The 22,240-nt window shown below is 51.5% G+C and overlaps 1 protein-coding gene across 1 annotated transcript in view; it reads right to left on the bottom strand.

Annotated features, from left to right (window-relative positions):
• The window catches only part of NVL (nuclear VCP like), a 359,132-nt gene that overhangs the window by 103,293 nt on the left and 233,599 nt on the right, over window positions 1-22,240 (bottom strand). Inside the window, exon 18 of the mRNA XM_069233825.1 lies at window positions 4,175-4,274. Coding sequence (XP_069089926.1) covers window positions 4,175-4,274 — 100 coding nt within the window. The remainder of the gene's footprint in view (window positions 1-4,174; window positions 4,275-22,240) is intronic.

The raw sequence follows: 22,240 nt of genomic DNA, 5'->3' as shown, positions 1-22,240 counted from the left end.
TGGTTTGGCTGTTCCTCCATATTTTCTTTAAACGTCTGCAGGTATGCTTTGATTCTTGGAGTTTGGTGGTGAACTAGCTGGCTTTCTTAGGTAAGCGTTTGGCCGATGTCAGTCGGAGGGGGGTGGGGGGGTCTAGAGTGTTGGCGCATTCAGTGATCTAGCACACAGAGCAATAGCTCAAAAAAGGGTTGTCAAAAGTCGCAAAAATCTGGTAAAAAAAGCCTGAGGTAGCTCTTCAGAGCCACGGTGTTGGAGCATAATGAAAGGAACAAATGACGGCATGCTGGGGTTGTGCCTACATAGACGTAATCGACACCAGGAGCTGTCTATGGCACCTAGAGGCAGGTTGATTTAACTGGTGGGCATGGCTTGGAACAAGTAACCACAAGGGCCTCAGTAAGGGCATCATTAAATGGTAATATTGGTTCAGATAAAGCTGGCACTGGTAGAGTGACCTCAGTTAACACATCTGTCTCAGTCTCAATAGTGGGCAACTGCAAGTCTAGTGTTTCAGCTGCCCTCCAAACCACTATTGTAATCAAAGCACTTTCCTTCATTGGTGACCAAAGTGGAGAGCCAAGCCCAGTACAGGAGATGTACCTAGCCCACTGACATTTTGCAAGTCTGCAGCAATCAGGCTTCAAGCACTGGATATGAATCGGAGCCAAAAAGAGCACAAATCTCTGCTTATGATTTTGAGCCAGACGTCTGGGATTGGAATCTAGCTGTATTACCACTGGTTGCGCTTTCATGATTTCATAGCACCACACAGGTCTGCAGTAGGCCAGAGTTGGTTTGGGGTCAGAGACCAACATTGGAATGGGATCATTAACTCAGCAGAGTCTGGTATGGTACAGAGGGAACAGGCAGCGCCAGAAAATAAATCTGTACCATAGTCTGTACGGGCCCAGTAGAGAGTTCCTCCAAGGGAGCAGGACAAATCAGGTTGGCCCAACTGGCAGAAGTACAACTGGAAACCCTGCAGGGACAGGTAAGTTCTGTGGGGCCTTAAGTCACACCCGAGGGAGCCAGAAACAGACCAAAGATTTTCAGCATGACCTCTCTGAAGGCCACTATTTGCTGTGGGGGTCGATGATAGTCCAGGAAACTCAAGACGAGCCGTTTCCAATTGTGGAACTGGATCAGACTCAGAAGACATCGGGGAAGTGCAATCTTTGTCATGGCACCTTGCATCTTGTTGTTGTTAGACTTCTCAACTGGGGTTGTGTTCTGCAGGCTGATTCTGTTTGTGCCTAGATTGACTTGCTGGAAGACTTCAAGTGGAGTGGACTTTTCGCAGGAGCAGCCTTATTACTGGAACCATGATTGGGTCTGGAGACGCGTAAATGGGTGTGAAAAGAAAGAAACTGTTATCAGTGCTCAGGAATTTCACTTATAAGTGGCTCCACTCCAGTCAAGGAATTTCTTAGGACCTGGAAACAAAGTTCTCACAATTAAAGAGGTAGAAAGTAAAACCTGCACAGGTACGAGCAGGAAGATGGTGATGGCGCCAGTTGAAGCAGGATGCTAAGAACCACATAAAAGGAACTATGCTTGCCTTTTACTATACCTGCGATAACAAACTGCTTAAACAGGGACAAATGTGCTCATACTTTTTACTTGGTAGTTCCCACTTTCGCTTTAGGAGACGCACTCATTTTACAATACAGAACAAGCCACTTGTTGCAGGCGGATTATACAAAACCCTAAATCCAGGCTCCATTTATTATAATATGAATCCTTCCACACAGCAGCCTGCATAACTGGTACTTCTCTCCGGGAGAAATGTGGTGCTAGGTTATGAAATTTAGGGGCACATTACGAAATTGGCGGTAAGTGCCGCCTACTGCGGCGGCGGCTGCCAAAAGTCCGTTGCCGCGGCTAACATCCGTCTGCCAAAAAATGACCACAGCCAGATTTCCGCCACAAGAAGGGCGGAAATCTGGCTGTGGCCATACTGGCGGATGGTGTTAAGTTGGCCCTGCTACACCAGCAGCGCCACGCCAGTAGACCGCCGCCAGCTGTATTATGAAAAATGGCAGTGTTCTTTGGCAGGCACTGCTGGCCGAGGTAAGTTGGGTTTCTGACAGGGGAGGGTGGTAGGGGGTGTTGTGTGTGTGTGTGTGTGTGTGTGTGTGTGTGGGGTGGTGTGTGCATGAATGTGTGAGTGAATGCGAATGTGTGTGTAGTGTTGTTTGCGTGCCTGTATGCATGTGTGAGAATACATGTATGAATGGATATATGAATGCGTGTCTGCGTGTCAGTGTGAATGTGGTACGGATGTGTGCGTGAATGAATGGATGCATGCGTGTATGAATACGTGAATGCCTGTGTGAGTGAGTGTGTGTATGTGTATGTGTGATGCGTGTCTGCGAGTGTGCGTGTATGGGGGGGTGGAGGATTGGAAGGGGGGGGAACGTGGATGTAGGGGAGGTTGGGGGGCATCTGGGGAGTGTTAGTGCGTGGGTGGGCCTCCTATCAGTGACAGGGAAGGAATTCCCAGTCACTGGCAGGGCCTACCGCCATGGTTTTTGTGGTGTTACGAACACCACGAAAATCATGGCAGTAGGCAGGGTCAAAATGCTGCTGACTGTACATTAGCGGCCGCCGGGCTGGAGATTCTGATCTCCGGCCCGGCGCCTGCTACCGCCATGGCGGTTGTTGTGGTATATGGGCGGGTTGGCTTCAGCCAACCGGCCAATATCATATTGTGGCGGTACTACCGCCACGTTATCACGGACCGCCGGGGTCACAGGACCCCCTTTGTCCTTTGACACTACATATCTGTTTCTGATATTGCAGCACTATTATGGGCTTTCTAGAGATTGTATTTTTTCCAGCAAGAAGGTTTTCTTGCAAAGAGAAGTCTGTTCTGAGCTCGACTGTTGTATCTTTCAATGTTTATACCTCACAGTGCCCACAATATCTGTGTCTTCTTGCCTCCCCGTATCTTTCTATACCCATGTCTTTTCATATTTTCTCATGTCCATTTCTCGCTGTATCCAAGTGACCTTCTGTTACAGGTTCCATGTCTTCCTATATCCACATTTCCATTTCCTCAAGTGTCTTCCTATCCCTTTTCTTATTCATTTAACTCAGTATCCCCACAGTTAGTGTCTGTGTGTGTCTTCCTATGAATTCTTGCTGCTAAGTCACTCATTCACAAGACACCTGTGCTCTCATCTCCAAGGGTATTTCCCGTATCCAAGCCACCCATGTACAAGTCTAGGCCTCTTTATACTTCACTATGGGCCTGATGTACTAAGGCTTTTTTGCGGTTGCAACGGACCGATTCATAAAATCAGACCCTTTGCAACCACAAAATAGCTTCTATCAAACACAAATAGCAAATCAGTACCAAGTCACTGAATCACAATTTGGGTTTGCAACAACATACTGAATCAGTATTTGGAAGGTGTCTCTTTAGGGCATCCCTTCCAACTTGCAACTCGGAAATGGAGGTACTAATGTTCTGTGATCAAAATGAGTTTGCAAAATATCAGTATTTTGCCATCTGCACACAAGTAGTGGTGACCCATCAGCAAACAGGAACAGGTCTCCAGAGGGGTCCTTTCCCTTTGTGAATGTTGACAAATACATTTTTGAAGAGTAGGTAGGGGTCCTGTGGACCACTCCCTAGTCTTAAAAATGTTTGTAAAACTTAAATTTTTCTTTTATTTAAATGCATCCCTGTTTCCTTTAAGGAAAATAGGCTCCATTAAAAAAAAACATTATCTAAAAGCAGTCACAGACGGTGGTCTTCTGATCCCAGCACTGCCACTATCACTGTGATAACAGTGAAACTTAGTAGGTTGCAAACTGCGACTGCAGCAAATCATTAATATTCATGAGGCAAATTGAATTGCGGCCCACTATGATTCAGTATCTTGCAAACTGACCTATTAGTACATAGTTTGGGTCTCAAAATACAACACTGGCAGCAAAAATATTGGTTACAAATAGTGACCCGTATTTTACGACCAGTGTTTAGTACATCTAGCCTATATCTTCTAGTAATCTCACAGCTCCCAGTGCTTGTGCCACACATAACGATGCATGCATTTGTAAGTGTTTTCTCCTATCCATATCACCCAGTGTCTTCCCATGTCTCTACATGTTTTAAAATTAGAATATAGCTGTACCCATTTAAAAGTACTCTAACCATAATACTTACCTGGGCGGTTAGTGGCAGCCATTATGAAAACCTGCCGTCGCCTCTCAAGCCCATCCATCTCGGTTAATAACTGGTTTACCACCCGGACACTGGCCCCAGCCTGTGGAAAAAAGAACAGCTGTATAGATACATTGTAATCACAATAACAATTCCAGGCACTACGCATGATTTGGCACAACTCTGAAGTGAATAAGTTACTTACCTTTGGTAACTATTTTTCTGGTGGATATTCTACCTGACCACAGATTCCTCACCTTGTGAATATACCCAGGCACCAGACTGAATATGGAAACATCAAAGCAGTGCTCCTGAGAGCCGGCAGGTGGTGCAGTGCGACTCTGTGTCAATGATATTCTGCTCCAGAAGTGACAAACAAAGCAGCATATAAGCACCGCCCATGAATGCTGACACCAGCTTCTTTCATTAATATGTCTGCAACCTAGGACGTTGAGCCTACTGACCAACTGAAAAACCAGAGGGAAGCTTGCTTCCTAAATTGTGACCTTTTTTAATGTAGAGGCCAAACTACAGAATGGGGAGGTAGCAGAGAGGTGAGAAATCTGTGATTAGAGTATCTACCTGAAAGTTTATTTTTGAAGGTAGGTAAATTGTTCTCCTGATGGATACTTCTAACCGCAGATTCCTCACCTTGTGAACATATACCAAAGCAGTACCTCCCAAAGTAGTGAGTCTGTGAAACGGCTTAATCTAAAAATTGCTGCAAGGGTGTGAGCAGAGCGTTGCCAAGATGGCTGCCATGATGGCCAAGCTTTAGAGTGCTCCGCAGTTGACCTGATGCAATTAGTCTAGAATCCTGCCCATCCCTGGCTGCCACCCGCATCGCTCAGGGTGTCGTACACCCGCCAGACGCTGTGGAGGAGGAGACCCTCCCCCAGTAGCATTGGGGCCTGGAGCTGCATGGTGGACTGCTGCTGCTGGAGGGCATTTTTCTGGAGCGATGCCGCTCGTATCTGGGGGTCGTGGAGACAGAGATGGACAGCTGTGGAGGCAGGCCACGGGAGCTGTGGTGACCAACCTAGGCTGGGTGCCTACTCGCTTTGGTAACTGCTGCGTCAGGCTGGGTGTTCTTCCTTAGCCAGCACCTGCCTCAATGGTACTGCTGTGAGGGCCTGGAAGCCTGTGACGAGAAGAACGCGGCCAAAGTGAGGAGAAGCCTGGGAGTGCAGGAGTGGCACACACTGCACCCAGTGAGAGGGAGCCCGCTGTGCGGGCTCCACGGCGGTGAAGTTGACTGTGCTGGGAATGAGCTATCCTGCCCTAATGGAATGCTAAAAGAAATGGGCAGCTTCATACAAAAAGGTAGCTCCTGCAAATACGCTGCAGCTAAGTGCTTTCCCAACCTCTTCTAGTAACAGGTATTCGAAGGCCTACCCTGTGGCACCCTCCACTGCCTGTTGCCTGCGACCACTCTGGTCTGCTCTGGTGAGGAAACACTTCTACAGATGGTGAGTGGGCCCTCCTACCTGGGTTAGAGAAGTTGACTGACCAAGAGGGACCTGTTCCGTTCCGGCTGGGGCTCCTTCCCCCATCCATCTCTCACCCCGTTGGATTGGGGGCCTGACAGACATCATTGTAACATGTATGGTGGAACAACCAGGACCCTCAGAGCGCCATGCACCATTTTGGCCCATATATTTCACCTAAGACTTGCTCTGACATCTGGGGCGGCGGACTCTGGCTGGGGTCCTGCTTGGGTGAACTGCCCCTTTCCCGCTTTTGAAGAGACTTGCGTTTGGTAACTGGCGGAACAGAGGACCCCTCACCCCGTGGACTCCAGTGGCTGCGGCTCTGCATCTGGCTACCCAATCTGCCTCTCCCCCAGCTGGGCAAGAATTTATGATGGGAAAAGACAGATCACAGAGGGGGGCCCAACATAAAAAGACTGACCAGTTTGCAGCCCCTGGGGCGGCGACCTTGGACAGGGCCCCGGATGGCAACATGAGGGACACCTGAGGGAAGCCATAAGATCCTATAGGGACACAAATTCTGGCAGCAATTGAGGAATCCAGCGCAGCGGTCCAAGCAAGACTCCACAAGGCAGCAAAAGAGGTCACTGGCAACCTACCAATATGTAGCTGACCTACAGGGGGAAGTCTCCACATTCAAGAAGGAGCTCTCTCCTCTCACTGCCGGAACGATGAAGCTGAAGTTCAGCGCAAAGGACATGTAGGGCCGTTCCAGGAGATGCAATCTACTCTTTGTAGACTTCCTAAAGGGGGCAGAGGGCCACGACTCTGAACTCTTTTTGGAACGCTGGATTAGAGAGATCCTCCAGACAGAGGCCCTACCTTCCGTGATTGTTGTTGAGAGGGCCCACCGTGCCCCTGCCCCGGACCCCCCTGTGGGGCGCCTCTGTGCACGGTGATCACAAACCTGCTAAATTACAAGGATAGGGACACTATTCTTCAGGCAGTCAGTCAAACAGAAGATCCCACATATGAAAAACATGTGATTCGAATATTCCCGGGTTACGCCAAGCAAGTGCAACGAATGCGAAAGACCTTTGGCAGAGTAAAGCAGAAACTCAGGGCAACGGGAATCTGCTACATGCTCCTCTATCCGGCTACATTGAAAGTGCTCCATGCTGGGGACATGCATTTTTTTTTTTTTTACTAGCCCCGAGAAAGTATGGAACTGGTCGAAAGTGCACTGGGCTGACAGGATACCTGCACAGGCTCTCCATGGTACCGGAAAAGACCTTCAGGGACTCATCGACCGTGACCACACCAAACCACATATGACAAGTTCCATATGTACAGTGATGGACTGATTACACTGCATCAATGCATGGCAGGCGATGCATCCGGAGTGAGGAAGTACATCTGTTATACCACAGCCCACGGGGTTTTTAGTTGCCTGGGATGATACGGAGCAAACAAGGTCATCAAAGTGATGGCTTGTTTGACAAGTAAAGGCGTCACCACCTTCAGCAGACACACAGCTTGAGTCTGTAGCACAAGTTTGTATGGGAAAAAGGTGATATAAAGAGGATGGACCGAAAGGGCCTGAAGTTCACTCACCAGGCATGCAGATGTTATCACCAATAGGAAGGGTGTTTTTAAGGTGAATATGCGTACTGTGCAACCATGCATTGGTTTGAAAAGGGTACACACATCAGAAAGGTGCATTCCAAATGGTGTTGATGGAAACATATGCTTTCAAACCTTTCCAGAAAACACATTATAATTAGTGTTTTGAACCAGGATGGCTGGTCGGCAATGATAAAAGGATGAAAGAGTCGACAGATAAACTTTAACTGTGCCCACAGCATTGCCTTGCTGGGTCAAAAACAAAGCAAACAACAACACATCTGACAAGTTTGTCTGTAACAGGTCTACCGGACAGCTACCACACCAAACCACCTAATTATCCTAGCCCTGTATATACAGTTTTCATGGAAGGATGTCTGGCCACTAGGATTATAGTAACGACTTTGGGAGGCAGATCAAAAGAACTCAACTGCTGTCGCTCAATACGCATACACAGAGGTTCAGATTGTGCAGGCTCAAGTGCAAGACCTTGTGCTGCTGCTGTAACAGGACATCCATCCGCCGCAGAAGCTGACTGGAGGACAGATGCACAGGCCTAGAAGTTCCGGGTCCCACACTCTCCTGTCCCAATCAATCCAGTGCCACTAGGATGCCTTGGGTATTCCCATTCCTGAGTTTCTTTAGAATTCGCAGCAGGAGCTGGAGCGGCAGGAAGACATACAGAAGTTCCATGCTCCACTCAATTCGGACTGTGTCTCGAAGAGAGAGCTTTCTCAGGAACTCGAGCTTGCAAAAGTGCCGACATTGCACATACCCAGTGATGGTGAACAACTATAGCTAGGGTTCTTAAAAGATTCCCTGTGCCACCTCCAGCCTCGATTTGAATATGGGATCCGCTAGGCATCACCAACTGAGTTTGTCCCTCTGGTGTTTGAAAGTCTGGCCATGTAGTGCACCACCAGGGAAATCGCCTGATGATCCAGCCAGCTCCAGAGATTTACAGTCACCTAGCAAGTGACTTTAGACCCCACTATGCCCTACTTCTTGCAGTACCATATGGCGGTGGTATTATCTGCCTTCCTGCCATTCATCAAAGGGAGGCTGGTGCAGGTTCTCACAAACGAATCGCCGAAACCCCTGCAAACTGATGTGAAGGTGTGCCTCTGCCAGACACCTGAGTCCTCTGATCTCCACCTCTCAAAGAGGACCACCTCTACCCAGTAGTGATGTGTCCTTGCCACCGTCATCTTTGGGTGGGGTAGAGAGAGGGGTGTGACGATGGTTTAACTGCGGTTAAGCAGCCACCACTGTAAATCTTCAGCAGTCTCCTCTGACAGCTGGATGGAATCTGACAGGTTCCTCTAGTGCTGGGCGGTCACGACCTCCTAACCAACCACGCAAGATACATCACAAGGCATCACTGGAGTACGCCGTTGTCCCATACCCTCTGTGGTTGTCACAGCGGCGCCACCCATAAATGAAGGAGCATACATATTGTGTGTCAAAAGAATCTGTAGACTTAAATATTTCTTTGCCCCTGGCAGAGGTGTCAAGTCATGCCCAGCATCAGTCATCCTTTGCAGAGGCATAATTCAAGTTCAGCATCCCAGCTGTCCTTGTTTGCCTGCTCAAACCACAATTAAACTCTTGTGAGAGCACGCAAGACTTCAAGAGGTGGCGCACATCTGAGTTGGTGCTTCTTTCTAACAATGAGCCCTGCCCAATTCCAACTGCTGGTCTGTAAGGAGGTCCGCCAGTTTCAGAATCCTCTTCATGGAAATAGTGATTTCATTTTTTTGGTGACTTCTGGATAAAGTCCTTCATGTGGTGCACTGTCAACGGTGAGTGTTGAGACTTTGCTTGTTGTAGCACACCGCTGTTCTCAGGACATGGTCAAGAGGTCAGGCCCGGCCCTTACAATTTTCGGTAGGCCTCAGAACCTCCTGCAGACAAGTAGGAAGGAATATGCATTACAACTAAAGGCTATGTCTATCACTAAATTTCATAATCGGAGTTGTTTTATCCGTCTCCCAACGCTTCCAGGTTATACTCCCTGTTGTTCACATCTTTATTCCCTTTCCCTTTATCTTGTTGAGCTTTACCATAGCATCTGTTGTGGCTACCACACCAAGGCTAGACAAAGGATACCATTCTGCTTCTGCATAAGTACACCAGTTCTGACATGGGCCTACTGAGACTTCAGGCCCTACTGCAAAGCTTGCATCTGGCATGGTCAGCGAGCAGGATGCAGTAGGCTAGTAGACTAGTAGGCCAATAATCCTCAGAGCCATCTTTACTAAGGACTGGAGCTGAAACATCAGGATCATAGCCCAAATGTTCCCGACTCATTGGTCCGGATGAAAGGACTCAAAAGCGCATCTTATCTATGATGGCGCTGATGAAAGGGAGCCTCTGCGAAGCAGTCAGGAGTGACCTCAGCATTTTTATTGAGAATCCCAATAATGTCAAGAGGTTCATCATCATCTGGAGGTGGTCCGTAACTTACTGTGGTCATATCACCTTCAACAACTATTCATCCAGGTAGGGTTAAGATTGGAATCCCCGACCTTTGCAAATAGTGACTACCGCCATCACCCCTGTGAACACCTGAGACAATCTGGTTAGGCCGAAAAGAGCACAGCAAACAAAGTGCTTGTAGCCCACCTACCATGAACTGCAGGTAATGCCTGTGAGGCTGCAGGATGGGAATGTGAAAAAACGCATCTTATAGCTCCATACAGTCTCTAGGATCCAGACCAGATAGCAGCTGGACCAGAATGAGCTTCATGAATTTTTCTTTGCGCAGGAGGGCATTGGGGGAGTGAAGATCCAGGACAGGTAGAGGCCTCCATTTTTTTTCAGCAAAGGTTTACAGTCCCAAATTCCGAGGCAAGTACCTTGACTATTGCTCCTTTGTCCAAAAGAGAAGAGACGGCACTTCCTGGCATAAGACTGACAGGTGGTCCTCGGACATGAGTTTTACTGTAGGTCGTAGTGAGGTGGATTGAAAAGGAATGGTAGGGTGTAGCCTCAAAAGACAAGCTTCAGGATCCATTTGTAGGATATGATGTTTAGCCACCCCTATAGGAAATGGCTGATCCTGCCTTCCACTGGAGGACTGTATGCTGCTAAGGGCACACTAAATACGTTTTGCAGTTCTTTCCTGAGGGCGGTAGAGGACTGCCAGGAAAGCTGCCTCAGATGGTGCAGCCACTGTCTGTTGGACTCAGGACACTGACTTTGAAAGGGCTGGGGAGCCTGCTATATGTGTGGGGGTCGGTGGCGGTTCACGTTGTTCCATTGCCACACCCCCTGGCATATGCGCTAAGAGGATCACATTGTTGTGAGGATTGTTGGGACTGGAGCTAGGAGGGCTAGAGAACATGTTGTGGCTCAGCTATCTTTAATACATTCCTGAGCCGAGTCTGACTTTCCGTCAAGCAGGAAGCAACCGTATAAAGGCATGTCCACTACGGACACCTGGACATCCCTAGAGAAGTCTGTGGACCTTAATCCATGAGTGGTGCCGAAGCACTGTGCCAGTTCCCCTACTCCTGGCTAGACAATCTATGTTGTTCAGGTTTTAGTAATGATGAATTTGGCCACATCCAGACCACCTTCAATATGAGGGCGACCGGTCTTTTATGACCTCATGAAAACTCTCACCCACCATGTTCCAAAGTGTGTGGGTATAGCGCCCCAGTAGGCAGTTCACATTACCTGAATTCAGATCAAGACTGGTCAATGAGAACAAATGCTTCCCAAAAGTGTCCACTCATCTCGACTCCCTGTCAGGAAAAGTGGTTGGAAAAGAGTTAGGATTTACCTAACTTGTGATAGCCTGTACCACCAAACTCTTGCGATGCAGGGTCAAAAAACCTGGATCACCTGGAGCATGTTCATGGTGACATCTGACTTTTCCATTGACTGGGGGGTATAGATTAGCCCAAGTGCCCAACAGCATCTCTGTAAGGGTTTCATCAAAAGGGTATTAGAAATTCAGTCAACATCTGACCAGGCTGTAGTATTTCCGTGAGAGCATTTAGTTTGATCTCTAAAATCTCCATGATCAGGTGAAGGTCCATGACCTCAACAGCAATTCTAACTAATGTGGTAAAGGAAGTACTCTATGAGATATTCAGTTCACTGGCCTCCTGTAATTCCATGTAGCAGTCATCTGCATCATAAAGAGGGGCAAACTTTTCCTTATCCCCTTCAATGTCATCTGCACATGGTTAGATCTGATCAGAGTCTGAGCCACAAATGCACCATGTGTGTACAACCAAGTGACAATGGGACTGTATCTAAGTAAAATGGGTTGAACATTGACTGCGGCAAGTCAAGGTCTGGATGCGGCCTTGGTTGAGCCAAAGTCAGCTAAGGGTCGGACAGAATGATGGGTTGGCCGGCATACTCTACTCAAGGGGCATCTCTGCCAGAATCTATGAACAAGGGGCTGGTGTGGATTCTGGCACAGAGCCTGATGCTGGTACAAAATCCCAGGGTGGGTTCAAGGTGTCCAGACATTGCTGAGGGCAAACCCAGCCAAGGTAATATGACTGGGGGACCTTGTGGATCCACAGGTGCACCTAAGGGAACTGGAAGTGCACCAAAGACGCGCAGCATAGCCTCGCAAAAGTCTTTGACTTGCTGAGAGGTCGCTGATAGGCCTGGGAATTAGGAGTCCACAGGAACAAGATTTGGAGTTGGCTTCTCGGTGGAACAGGAGTATGACTGAGAGGCACTGTGAATCCTTAGTACCTTTTCTTAAGACTTCAATCAAGAGGAACATTGGCCTCGGAGCGGGACTGGGGGCAGGTCTGCCCTCTCCACTTTGACCTGGATTGGTACCTGAGCAGAGCTTTTCAGTGCTTTGCCATGAAGAACTTCACCTCATGATCTCAGATGGCTTTCGGGTTCATCTGGGTGCAGTTGCACAGGCCTTGGAGTTATGTCACGAAGCCAAGTGCCAAAGGCACATCTCGTGGGGATGTCTAAAGACATGTGTTTGTAACAGTCCCTACAAGGCTTAAATCGCTGTTGTCTTAGGGGCACCGTGACATCCCTTTTACACTGCAATTTTGAAGGAAAAATATTCTTACGAGTGAAGAAAAATAGAGAAAGAATAGAGCTCAAGAACTGCTTCTGTATCCGTAGAAAAGAAGGAACTGACAAATCAAATATGGGTGGTGCTTATATGTGGCTTAGTTTGTCACTTAGTCCCTAATACATGGTCCAAAATGTATCTAGGGTCTGTAAGTTAAATGTAACTAGTGAGCTGCAGTACCTATTTTGCCACCCACTAAAGTGACAGTTTAAAACTGGGCTTCAGGTCTACTATTGTAGCCTGACTGTGGAAGGTAAACATTACAATTCTGCCTGTCAAACAAACCCTTCTGACAAGTGAAAACCTCCCTTAAAAATATTATTAAGTCACCCCTATGTAGGCAATGCTACCGACAAGGCAGGGTGCATGATATTAAAGAGTAGGATATGTAGAAATGTAATAGTAACATATCCTTACAGTGGCTAACACCGACAACTTTCACTGTGGCAGGCCTAGCTATCCTATGTAGAAACCAGAGTCTAGATTAAAAATCTCAATAGTTTAGGAATAGGACTAGCTAGATACAACTATTTTTATTAGGTATTACAAATCCAGTTCAATTAAAGAATTAATAATAAAAAAAATAACTTTTAGAAAGTTACCTTTTTCCAGCCTGAAGTCCCTGGGGGTATATTTGCATCTGCTCACCCACTTCTGACAGGCAGTAATTAGTATTGAATGGGTGTGAAAGAAGTGGGAAGTGCCTTCCAGGATCACACAATAGGTTGACCTGAATATTCTTGCATGACTCCTTAGAACCTGACAGAATACGTAGGGTGAAACTGTGAATATCCAGTTTGACACTATTGTGGCAAATCCTTCTTAAGTGCCAAATCCTGCTCGACAGGTCTGCTTGGTTTACATATATAATTGAGGTCACACTTGAAAGGAAGGGAAACAGGATGCCAAAGCAATGCTTGTGTGCCCACTGTGTGGCTGCCAAAGGGCCCGCTTTGTCATGTCAGACCTCTGTCTCTGTTTTTACATATAACTTGAGAGGGGAGGTCACTTGAAAGGCAGGAAACAAGATGGCAAGATACATTTTGTGTATCCATTGTCCAATTTCTGGCAAATCCTATATTTGTCCTACCAGACTTCTGTTTCTTGGTTTATTGGGGATACAGTGACTGCCCCAAATTGGAATTTAGTTTTAGATATGGAAGGACACTATGATTAACACAGAACACTCCCTGCACACACACCTATCCCTCGCAGCCCAAGTTCAGTGTGGTCGAAGACTTTTGCCATCCTGAAAATGCATATAGTGGGTAGGGTTGGCCTTGTGAACTTTTATCCCATTGGGTAGGGTGTGACAAGGAGTCCTTCCCACCCACAAACCCATGGCAACCATAAATGTGGCACCCTTCAGAACACCCATGGACCTGGATCTTACTGTCTGTGACTTGAGAAGAGCTCTGAAGGACTGGACTTGCTCTCTCTTGTACGCAGGCCAAAGAAGTAGACTCCATAGGTCCATAAGGCTGACCTCCTGTTAAAGCTACAGTAACACTACAAGCTACAAGAGGACTTTTCATGCAAATACCAGGCTAACCAGAGCCAACTGAACTTGGAATAGACATGCAATTGGCCTCTGACCGACACCCAGCGAGTCTTTAAATGCCTCATCTGAGGTCCTGTTGAGTTTAGAAGTGTACTCCTGCGGTGGATCTGGACTGAAAGGATTTAAGTCAGAAAGTAAAATCTGTGACCAGCACAAGCCTCGTTGGTGTATCTGACTCATGCTTCATCACACTCAGCTCCAACTTGTGGCAAGGTTCTGCGATCATTGCCTATCAATGGAAAATTATTTTTCCTGTTGGTATTCCTACTTAAAACGTAAAAAAATAAAAAAATTGTACCTCTGGTCTCTAATTCATTTTTATTGTTTTCCATTTCCAGGGTGTTGGGCTCATATAAAATTAGTGACTTTGAGGGTTTACCCTAACTATGTTTGTGACTGCTCTTTGGGGTGAGTAGTCAGCCACCACAAACAATTCAAATTGGTATACAGATGATCATTCATAATGTTTAATCTGCACAAAGCAGAGGATAACAGGGTATGCTTTTACGATTTTCCATTTACACATCAGTGCACTTCATAGTCCATTGTTAGGGCTGTTATTGGACTGAATGTGATCAACCTAAAAAAAAGAGCTTTCAGGCGTACTATTGAGAGGCCTTTCGGCTCCGCCTACAAGTTGGTGGACAGGAGTATGTTTTGAATGTGCAGAAGTTGTGTGCTTCCACAAAAATAATGCTTCCTCTCCAGCAGCTTTGATTACTTTGTCTATCCACTGCCTATGGTTGTGTATAGAAGACTAACTTTCATGCATAACTGTTAGACGTGAAAGCCTTAGGGTGGTCATCCCCCAACTTTTTTCCTGCCTCGCTCCACTTTTCTGACACTGTTTTTGCTGGTTTTAGGACTCTGCGTACTTTACCACTGCTAACCAGTGCTAAAGTGCATATGCTCTCTACCTTAAACATGGTAACATTAGTTCATTCACAATTGGCATACTTGATTTGCTTATAAGTCCTAGTACAGTGCACTACATGTGCCCAGGGCCTGTGAATTAAATGCTACTTAGTGGGCCTGCAGCACTGATTGTGCCACCCACATAAGTAGCCCCTTAACCATGTCTCAGGCCTGCCATTGCAGAGCCTGTGTGTGTAGTTTCACTGCCACTTCGACTTGGCATTTAAAAGCACTTGCCAAGCCTTACACTCTCCTTTTCTACATATAAGTCAGCCCTAAGGTAGGCCCTAGGTAACCCATAGGGCTGGGTGCAGTGTAGGTAAAAGGCAGGACATGCACATATGTGTTTTATATGCCCTGGTAGTAAAAAAACTCCTAAATGTGTTATCCACTACTGTGAGGCCTTTCCTTTAATAGACTAGCATTAGGACTGCCCTCATATACTTTTTGAGTGGTAGATTCCGATTTGAAAGGGGTAACCAGGTCATATTTAGTATGGCCAGAATGGTAATAGAAAATTCTGCTTATTGGTGAGGTTGTATTTTATATTACTATTTTAGAAATGCCACTTTTAGAAGGTGAACATTTCTCTGCACTTAAAAACCATCTGTGCCTTACAGCCTGTCTCCAATCAACGTCTGGGCTGGGTTGGATGACTGCTCCCTTGTGCATTTCACCCAGACAACCACAAACACAGGACACTCAGTCACACCAGACCTCATCTGCATACCAAACGGGGTTTCCTGGGCTGGAAGGGTGGAGGGCCTGGCACTTACATTTCAAAGGCTAGTGGCCTGCCCTCACACAATGGACTGCCAAACCCCCTACTGGGACGCTGGCAGACAGGACTGCACTGAAAGAGGAACTTGCGCACTTCAAAACCACTCTTTGAAGTCTCCCCCACTTCAAAGGCATTTTTGGGTATATAAACCAACTCAAACACTTGTGGACCTACATCTGCATCCTGTCTAGAAGAGCTGTCTGGCTGCTCAAAGAACTCATCTGGGCTGCTTTGCTGAGAAGGACTGCTGGCCTGCTGTTGCCCTGCTGGTCTCTGACTTTGCTAAGAAGGACTCTGCCTTCCACAAAAGTGCTCTCCAAGGGCTTGGATTGAGCTTGCCTCCTATTTTCTGAAGTCTCAGGGCCGGGCCGAAAAGACTTAGGGGGTGATTCTAACCCTGGCGGTCGGTGATATAGCGGCGGCCAACCCGCCAACAGGCCGGCGGTCCAAAAAATGGAATTCTGACCCTGGCGGGAACCGCCAACACAGCCCGCCACATTAACACTCTGACCGCCACGGCGGGACCGACAAACAGCGCGGCGGTCACCGCCAACAGCCAGGCGGCAGACAATGTTCCGCCCACACTATCATGACCGGCCAATCCGCCACCTTTTCCGGGGCGGGAGCACCGCCGATAAAAACACGGCGGAAACAGACTACGAACGGGAAAACGCGCACCTCTACGCATTCCACGAGGAAGGAGGACAGCATGGAACCCGAATTAAACATCCTACCTGCTCTCGTCTACCTGCTCATCTACCACGAGAACGAACGCCGGCGCAGACGACAACGGTGAGTACTGCACCTACGACACAGGGGAGGGGGGAGGACGAAAGGTCACGTGCACACACATACGCGATACACCCACCCCCCCAAACCATGTACACACCAATGCAGAGCAACAAGTCACAGTGAAACCACCCAAACCCCCGTAAAGAAAACAAGGACATAATTAAATAGTGACTCGAAATTTATGGGAAATAAAAACCACTGATAAGTCACGGTCAAATAGCAAGAACAACTCAAAAATCCAAATTCAATATCCAGTGCATACGAAAAACCGAGGCAATAAGTCCTGCACAACTAACGAGATTCAAAGTGTCCGTGGGCCAAAGTGTAGCAACACAAGGGCAAAGCCCACACAGGAGACCTGAGTCCTTTGGAGAGAACACTGCAGGGGCATCTGATGAAAAAACTACAGGCACCTCAGGGGGAAGGAAAGGGGGGGGGGCACCACAGCCACATGATTCCACTACGCCAGATCCACGAAGGAGCCACCATGCCCACTCGGCCATCCTGGGGAGTGCAAAGCCACAGTCTCTCAAGTCTCTACAGTGGGTGGCTTGCCCACTCGGCCATCCTGGGGAGTGCAAAGCCACAGTCTCTCAAGTCCCTACAGTGGGTGGGTTGCCCACTGATCAATCCTGGGGAGTGCAAAGCCACAGTCCATCAGGTGGATTACAGTCTCCACTGGTCAAGGAGGAGGCATGGTGGGCACAGTGAACCGTTAACAGTGCTTGACAGGAAGGGCCCAGCGGAGCGGTGCTTGGGATGGAGGGCCCAGCGGAGCGGTGCTTGGGATGAAGGGCCCAGCGGAGCGGTGCTTGAGATGGCGGGGCCCAGCGGAGCGGTGCTTGAGACGGCGGGGCCCAGCGGAGCGGTGCTTGAGACGGCGGGGCCCAGCGGAGCGGTGCTTGAGACGGCGGGGCCCAGCGGAGCGGTGCTTGAGACTGCGGGGCCCAGCGGAGCGGTGCTTGAGACGGCGGGGCCCAGCGGAGCGGTGCTTGAGACGGCGGGGCCCAGCGGAGCGGTGCTGGAGACGGCGGGGCCCAGCGGAGCGGTGCTTGAGATGAAGGGCCCAGCGGAGCGGTGCTTGAGATGAAGGGCCCAGCGGAGCGGTGCTTGAGATGGAGGGCCCAGCGGAGCGGTGCTTGAGATGGAGGGCCCAGCGGAGCGGTGCTTGAGACGGCGGGGCCCAGCGGAGCGGAGCTTGGGATGGCGGGCCCCAGCGGAGCGGTGCTTGAGACGGCGGTGCCCAGCGGAGCGGTGCTTGGGATGAAGGGCCCAGCGGAGCGGTGCTTGAGATGAAGGGCCCAGCGGAGCGGTGCTTGGGATGGCGGGGCCCAGCGGAGCGGTGCTTGGGATGGCGGGGCCCAGCGGAGCGGTGCTTGGGATGGCGGGGCCCAGCGGAGCGGTGCTTGGGATGGCGGGGCCCAGCGGAGCGGTGCTTGAGATGGCGGGGCCCAGCGGAGCGATGCTTGAGATGGCGGGGCCCAGCGGAGCGGTGCTTGAGATGGCGGGGCCCAGCGGAGCGGTGCTTGAGATGGCGGGGCCCAGCGGAGCGGTGCTTGGGATGAAGGGCCCAGCGGAGCGGTGCTTGCGATGAAGGGCCCAGCGGAGCGGTGCTTGGGATGAAGGGCCCAGCGGAGCGGTGCTTGAGACGGCGGGGCCCAGCGGAGCGGTGCTTGAGACGGCGGGGCCCAGCGGAGCGGTGCTTGAGACGGCGGGGCCCAGCGGAGCGGTGCTTGAGACGGCGGGGCCCAGCGGAGCGGTGCTTGAGACGGCGGGGCCCAGCCGAGCGGTGCTTGGGATGAAGGGCCCAGCCGAGCGGTGCTTGGGATGGCGGGGCCCAGCGGAGCGGTGCTTGGGATGGCGGGGCCCAGCGGAGCGGTGCTTGGGATGGCGGGGCCCAGCGGAGCGGTGCTTGGGATGGCGGGGCCCAGCGGAGCGGTGCTTGGGATGGCGGGGCCCAGCGGAGCGGTGCTTGGGATGGCGGGGCCCAGCGGAGCGGTGCTTGGGATGGCGGGGCCCAGCGGAGCGGTGCTTGGGATGGCGGGGCCCAGCGGAGCGGTGCTTGAGATGGCGGGGCCCAGCGGAGCGGTGCTTGAGATGGCGGGGCCCAGCGGAGCGGTGCTTGGGATGAAGGGCCCAGCGGAGCAGTGCTTGGGATGAAGGGCCCAGCGGAGCGGTGCTTGAGATGGCGGGGCCCAGCGGAGCAGTGCTTGGGATGAAGGGCCCAGCGGAGCGGTGCTTGGGATGAAGGGCCCAGCGGAGCGGTGCTTGAGACGGCGGGGCCCAGCGGTGCTTGAGACGGCGGGGCCCAGCGGAGCGGTGCTTGAGACGGCGGGGCCCAGCGGAGCGGTGCTTGAGACGGCGGGGCCCAGCGGAGCGGTGCTTGAGACGGCGGGGCCCAGCGGAGCGGTGCTTGAGACGGCGGGGCCCACGGGAGCGGTGCTTGAGACGGCGGGGCCCAGCGGAGCGGAGCTTGAGACGGCGGGGCCCAGCGGAGCGGTGCTTGGGATGAAGGGCCCAGAGGAGCGGTGCTTGAGACGGCGGGGCCCTGTTCAGCGGTGCTCTTCTGCACGGCGGGGCCCTGTTCAGCAGTGCTCTTCTGCACGGCGGGGCCCTCTTCAGCGGTGCTCTTCTGCACGGCGGGGCCCTCTTCAGCGGTGCTCTTCTGCACGGCGGGGCCCTCTTCAGCGGTGCTCTTCTGCACGGCGGGGCCCTCTTCAGCGGTGCTCTTCTGCACGGCGGGGCCCTCTTCAGCGGTGCTCTTCTGCACGGCGGGGCCCTCTTCAGCGGTGCTCGTCCAGTAGGTCAAGGGAGCCAGACCTGGCCTGGACTCCCTGCTCACTCGCCCTCCGACCGTGCTGTTGCTGGACCCTTCGGTGACGGAGTCCTGGGCCCTTTGGTGTCCTTCCTAACACCCGGGATGGGGCTTGTGGGCCCCTCCTGCTCCGCGCTCCTGCTGGCTGACTTTTCCGCCCTGCTGCCCTTTCGCTCCTTAGATGGGGCTCTCGGGCCCTTGCCTCCCCTAGCTGTTGTGGCTGGTGAAGTGGGAGAACTTGGCTCCTTGGGGGCAGCCGTGTCAGTCCTCTCACGGCGGCCCTTTAGCTTCCTGGTCTTCTTGCCTGGTAGGGGGCTGGCTGTCCCCTTGCTGCTGATTGAGGTGTCACTGCTGGAAAAGGGTGGGCTCCAGAACCCATGCACCACAGTGACACTCGAAGCTGGGCTGGTGGTGGCTGAGGTGCTCTTGGGACTCTTTGCAGATGGAGGGGGTGGGTCAGTGGAGGGAAAGAGGTCAAGATTAGCAAGGAAAACTTTCTTAGGACCAAGGTAAAAGGTAGGAGAAGTGGAGATGGAAGTGGAGGAAGAGGATGTGGTTGTAGGAGAGTCAGGTGTGCTGTCTTTGGGTGCAGGTGCATGTGCTGGAGGCTGTCGTGAGGTGGATGGCTGTTGGGTGGGTGTCTGCCTGCGTTTGTGTGTCTTGGAAGAGGGGGTGACAGACACAGTGGGAGAGGACACAGGGGACGTGTAAATGGTAGTGGGGGTGGTGACTGCACGTGTGCGGACTGGACTGGAGGGTGTGCTGGTGATGGAAGCACTGGCTGATGGTGGTGTGCATGCAGGTGTGAGTGTAGACGTCACAGGGAGGGAGGAGGGAGACGAGGAGGAGGGGGACACAGAGGTGGTAGTGACTGTTGGAATGTCTGCATCTGGGTGTTGCTTGCGTGAATGCTTGTGGCTTCTGTGGTGCTTGTGTCTGGATGAGCTGCCCTTGGGTGTTGAGGTGTGTGCAGGCTGGTCTGATGGTGTGGATGGGATAGGCTGAGGAACAGGAGACAGAGACAGGCTGGAGGCAGTCAGAAGAGGGAGGCTGGAAACAGGGACAATGGCTGCCGTCAGTGCTGAGGCCAGAGCATTGAACGATCGTTGATGGGCAGCCTGACCCGAATGAATGCCCTCCAGGTAGGCATTGCTCCGATGCACCTCCCTTTCTACCCCCTGGATGGCATTCAAAAGGGTAGTCTGCCCAACAATGAGTGTCCTGAGGAGATCAATGACCTCCTCACTGAGGGCAGCAGGGGTAACAGGGGCAGGGGCTGAGGTGCCTGGGGCGAAGGAGACGCCCGCCTTCCTGGGCGAGCGGGCACGGAGCGTAGGCTGAGGGGCTGCTGGGAGGGCGGGGCTGGTGCGCTGGGTGGCGGCTGTACCTGTAGAGGCGGGGGGCCGGATGTTGCCGCCACCGCTAGGGAGCTCCCATCCGAGGACGTGTCGCTGGTGTCACCACCGGTCCCCGTTGTGGTGCTCCCCTCGCCCTCCGGATCACTGGTGCCCTCGGTGTCTGTTCCTGGTCCCACCGGGGCCTTGTGACTTGCAGCTCCCTCGTGCTCCGATGCCAATTCTCCTCCGCCTGATGATGCTAATGCACAGATGCACAAGAAGACAAAGAAGAAGGGTGGGGGGAGAAAAACAAAGACCAGGTTGAGTGCATGCAATGTCAACACCGTTGGCGGAGAGGACAGACACAGGAGCCTCATGCACTAAGCCGCGCATTCGGGGTACACTACTCAGTACTTCTGACTAGGACAACGGGTCTAGAGACGACAAAGGCGCACATGTGTGATGCTGGACCATCGATAGCTGTACTTGTCACCCTACAGAGGTGGGGGCCGGGAGCACAGGGCCATGCCTAAAGGAGAGGACTACACTACAGAAAGCGCCCTGGCCTAATGTCACCCCCAACCCTCCTCCCCCACCCAGACACCTCCACTGCGCAGAGAGATAGCAGAATGTGCTGATACTCACCCCCTTGTGTCTGCTGTGATGTCCTCAAGCACCCATCCAAATCAGGATATGTCCACTTTCTGATGGGCGTTGACCTATTTGACATGTACAGGGTGGGAAGGAGAAATCATCATATTCCTGCATGTTAGATGCGATTGGCCCCCCCTCCCCAACCTTGCCATATGGCACATGCTCTCATCTGTCGTGCGTTGCACTCCTCATTCGCCCCCCACCCCACCAACTTAGCATCCACCCCACTCCACACAGGCATAGCCCATTCAATGTGCACCCAGTGTACTTACCTGTTGGTCTGGAGGACCGTAGAGTAACGCATACTGGGGGAGGACCCCGTCCACGAGCTTCTCCAACTCTTCGGAACTGAAGGCGGGCCCTTTCCCCAGTCGCAGCAGCCATTGTCACTTCCAGACCGAGGTCACAGCAGCACTTGCAGTATAGGTCCTCTCCTGTGGAAGATCAGGTCTCGAGTGATTAAGCAGATAGAAAATGGCGGTCACGCCCGCGGCGGTGCGTACCGCGGCGGTGCGTACCGCGACCGCTGGCGCACCTCATTATTGGCTCCTGAAACCCATAGGCTTCAATGTTAGCCAATGCGGCTTCGTATAGCGGTCTTCGACCGCCTACCGCCACGGTGTGCCACGCCAGCGCATTGACCTCACATCCCATTGTCCCACTTCACAGGTCAGGCAGCCGCCATTTCAAGGGCCCACATGGCATAATTTGTACTGCGTCACACAGGCCTAGGCCTTGCATTGCCACACATACACGCCTTTCAATACATAGATAATCGTGTGCTATGCATGCAGTGGTGAACGTACCTGTGACTTGCTTGACTCTGTGCTCCATGTTGTCCTTCCTAGGCACCGTCCGCTGGGAATTGTGAGGAGAAGGATGAATCCTCGCGTGTACCGACCGCTGGTGGACCTGTCGACAATGGAAGAACGCCACATCATACTACGATACCGAGCCACTATACATGAACTGTGTGCCCAGCTGGAGCCAGCCCTGATGTCCCCCATCCGCCAACCCACAGGAATTCCCCCTCTAGTGCAGGTTCTGTCAGTCCTCCATTTTCTGGCAAGTGGCTCATTCCAGACAACAGTGG

This window comes from Pleurodeles waltl, chromosome 5 (assembly GCF_031143425.1).
Source record: "Pleurodeles waltl isolate 20211129_DDA chromosome 5, aPleWal1.hap1.20221129, whole genome shotgun sequence".
Classification (NCBI taxonomy): Eukaryota; Metazoa; Chordata; class Amphibia; order Caudata; family Salamandridae; genus Pleurodeles; species Pleurodeles waltl.
The sequence above is the reverse complement of the archived record's forward strand: the minus strand, read 5'-3'. Positions and strand labels throughout refer to the sequence as shown.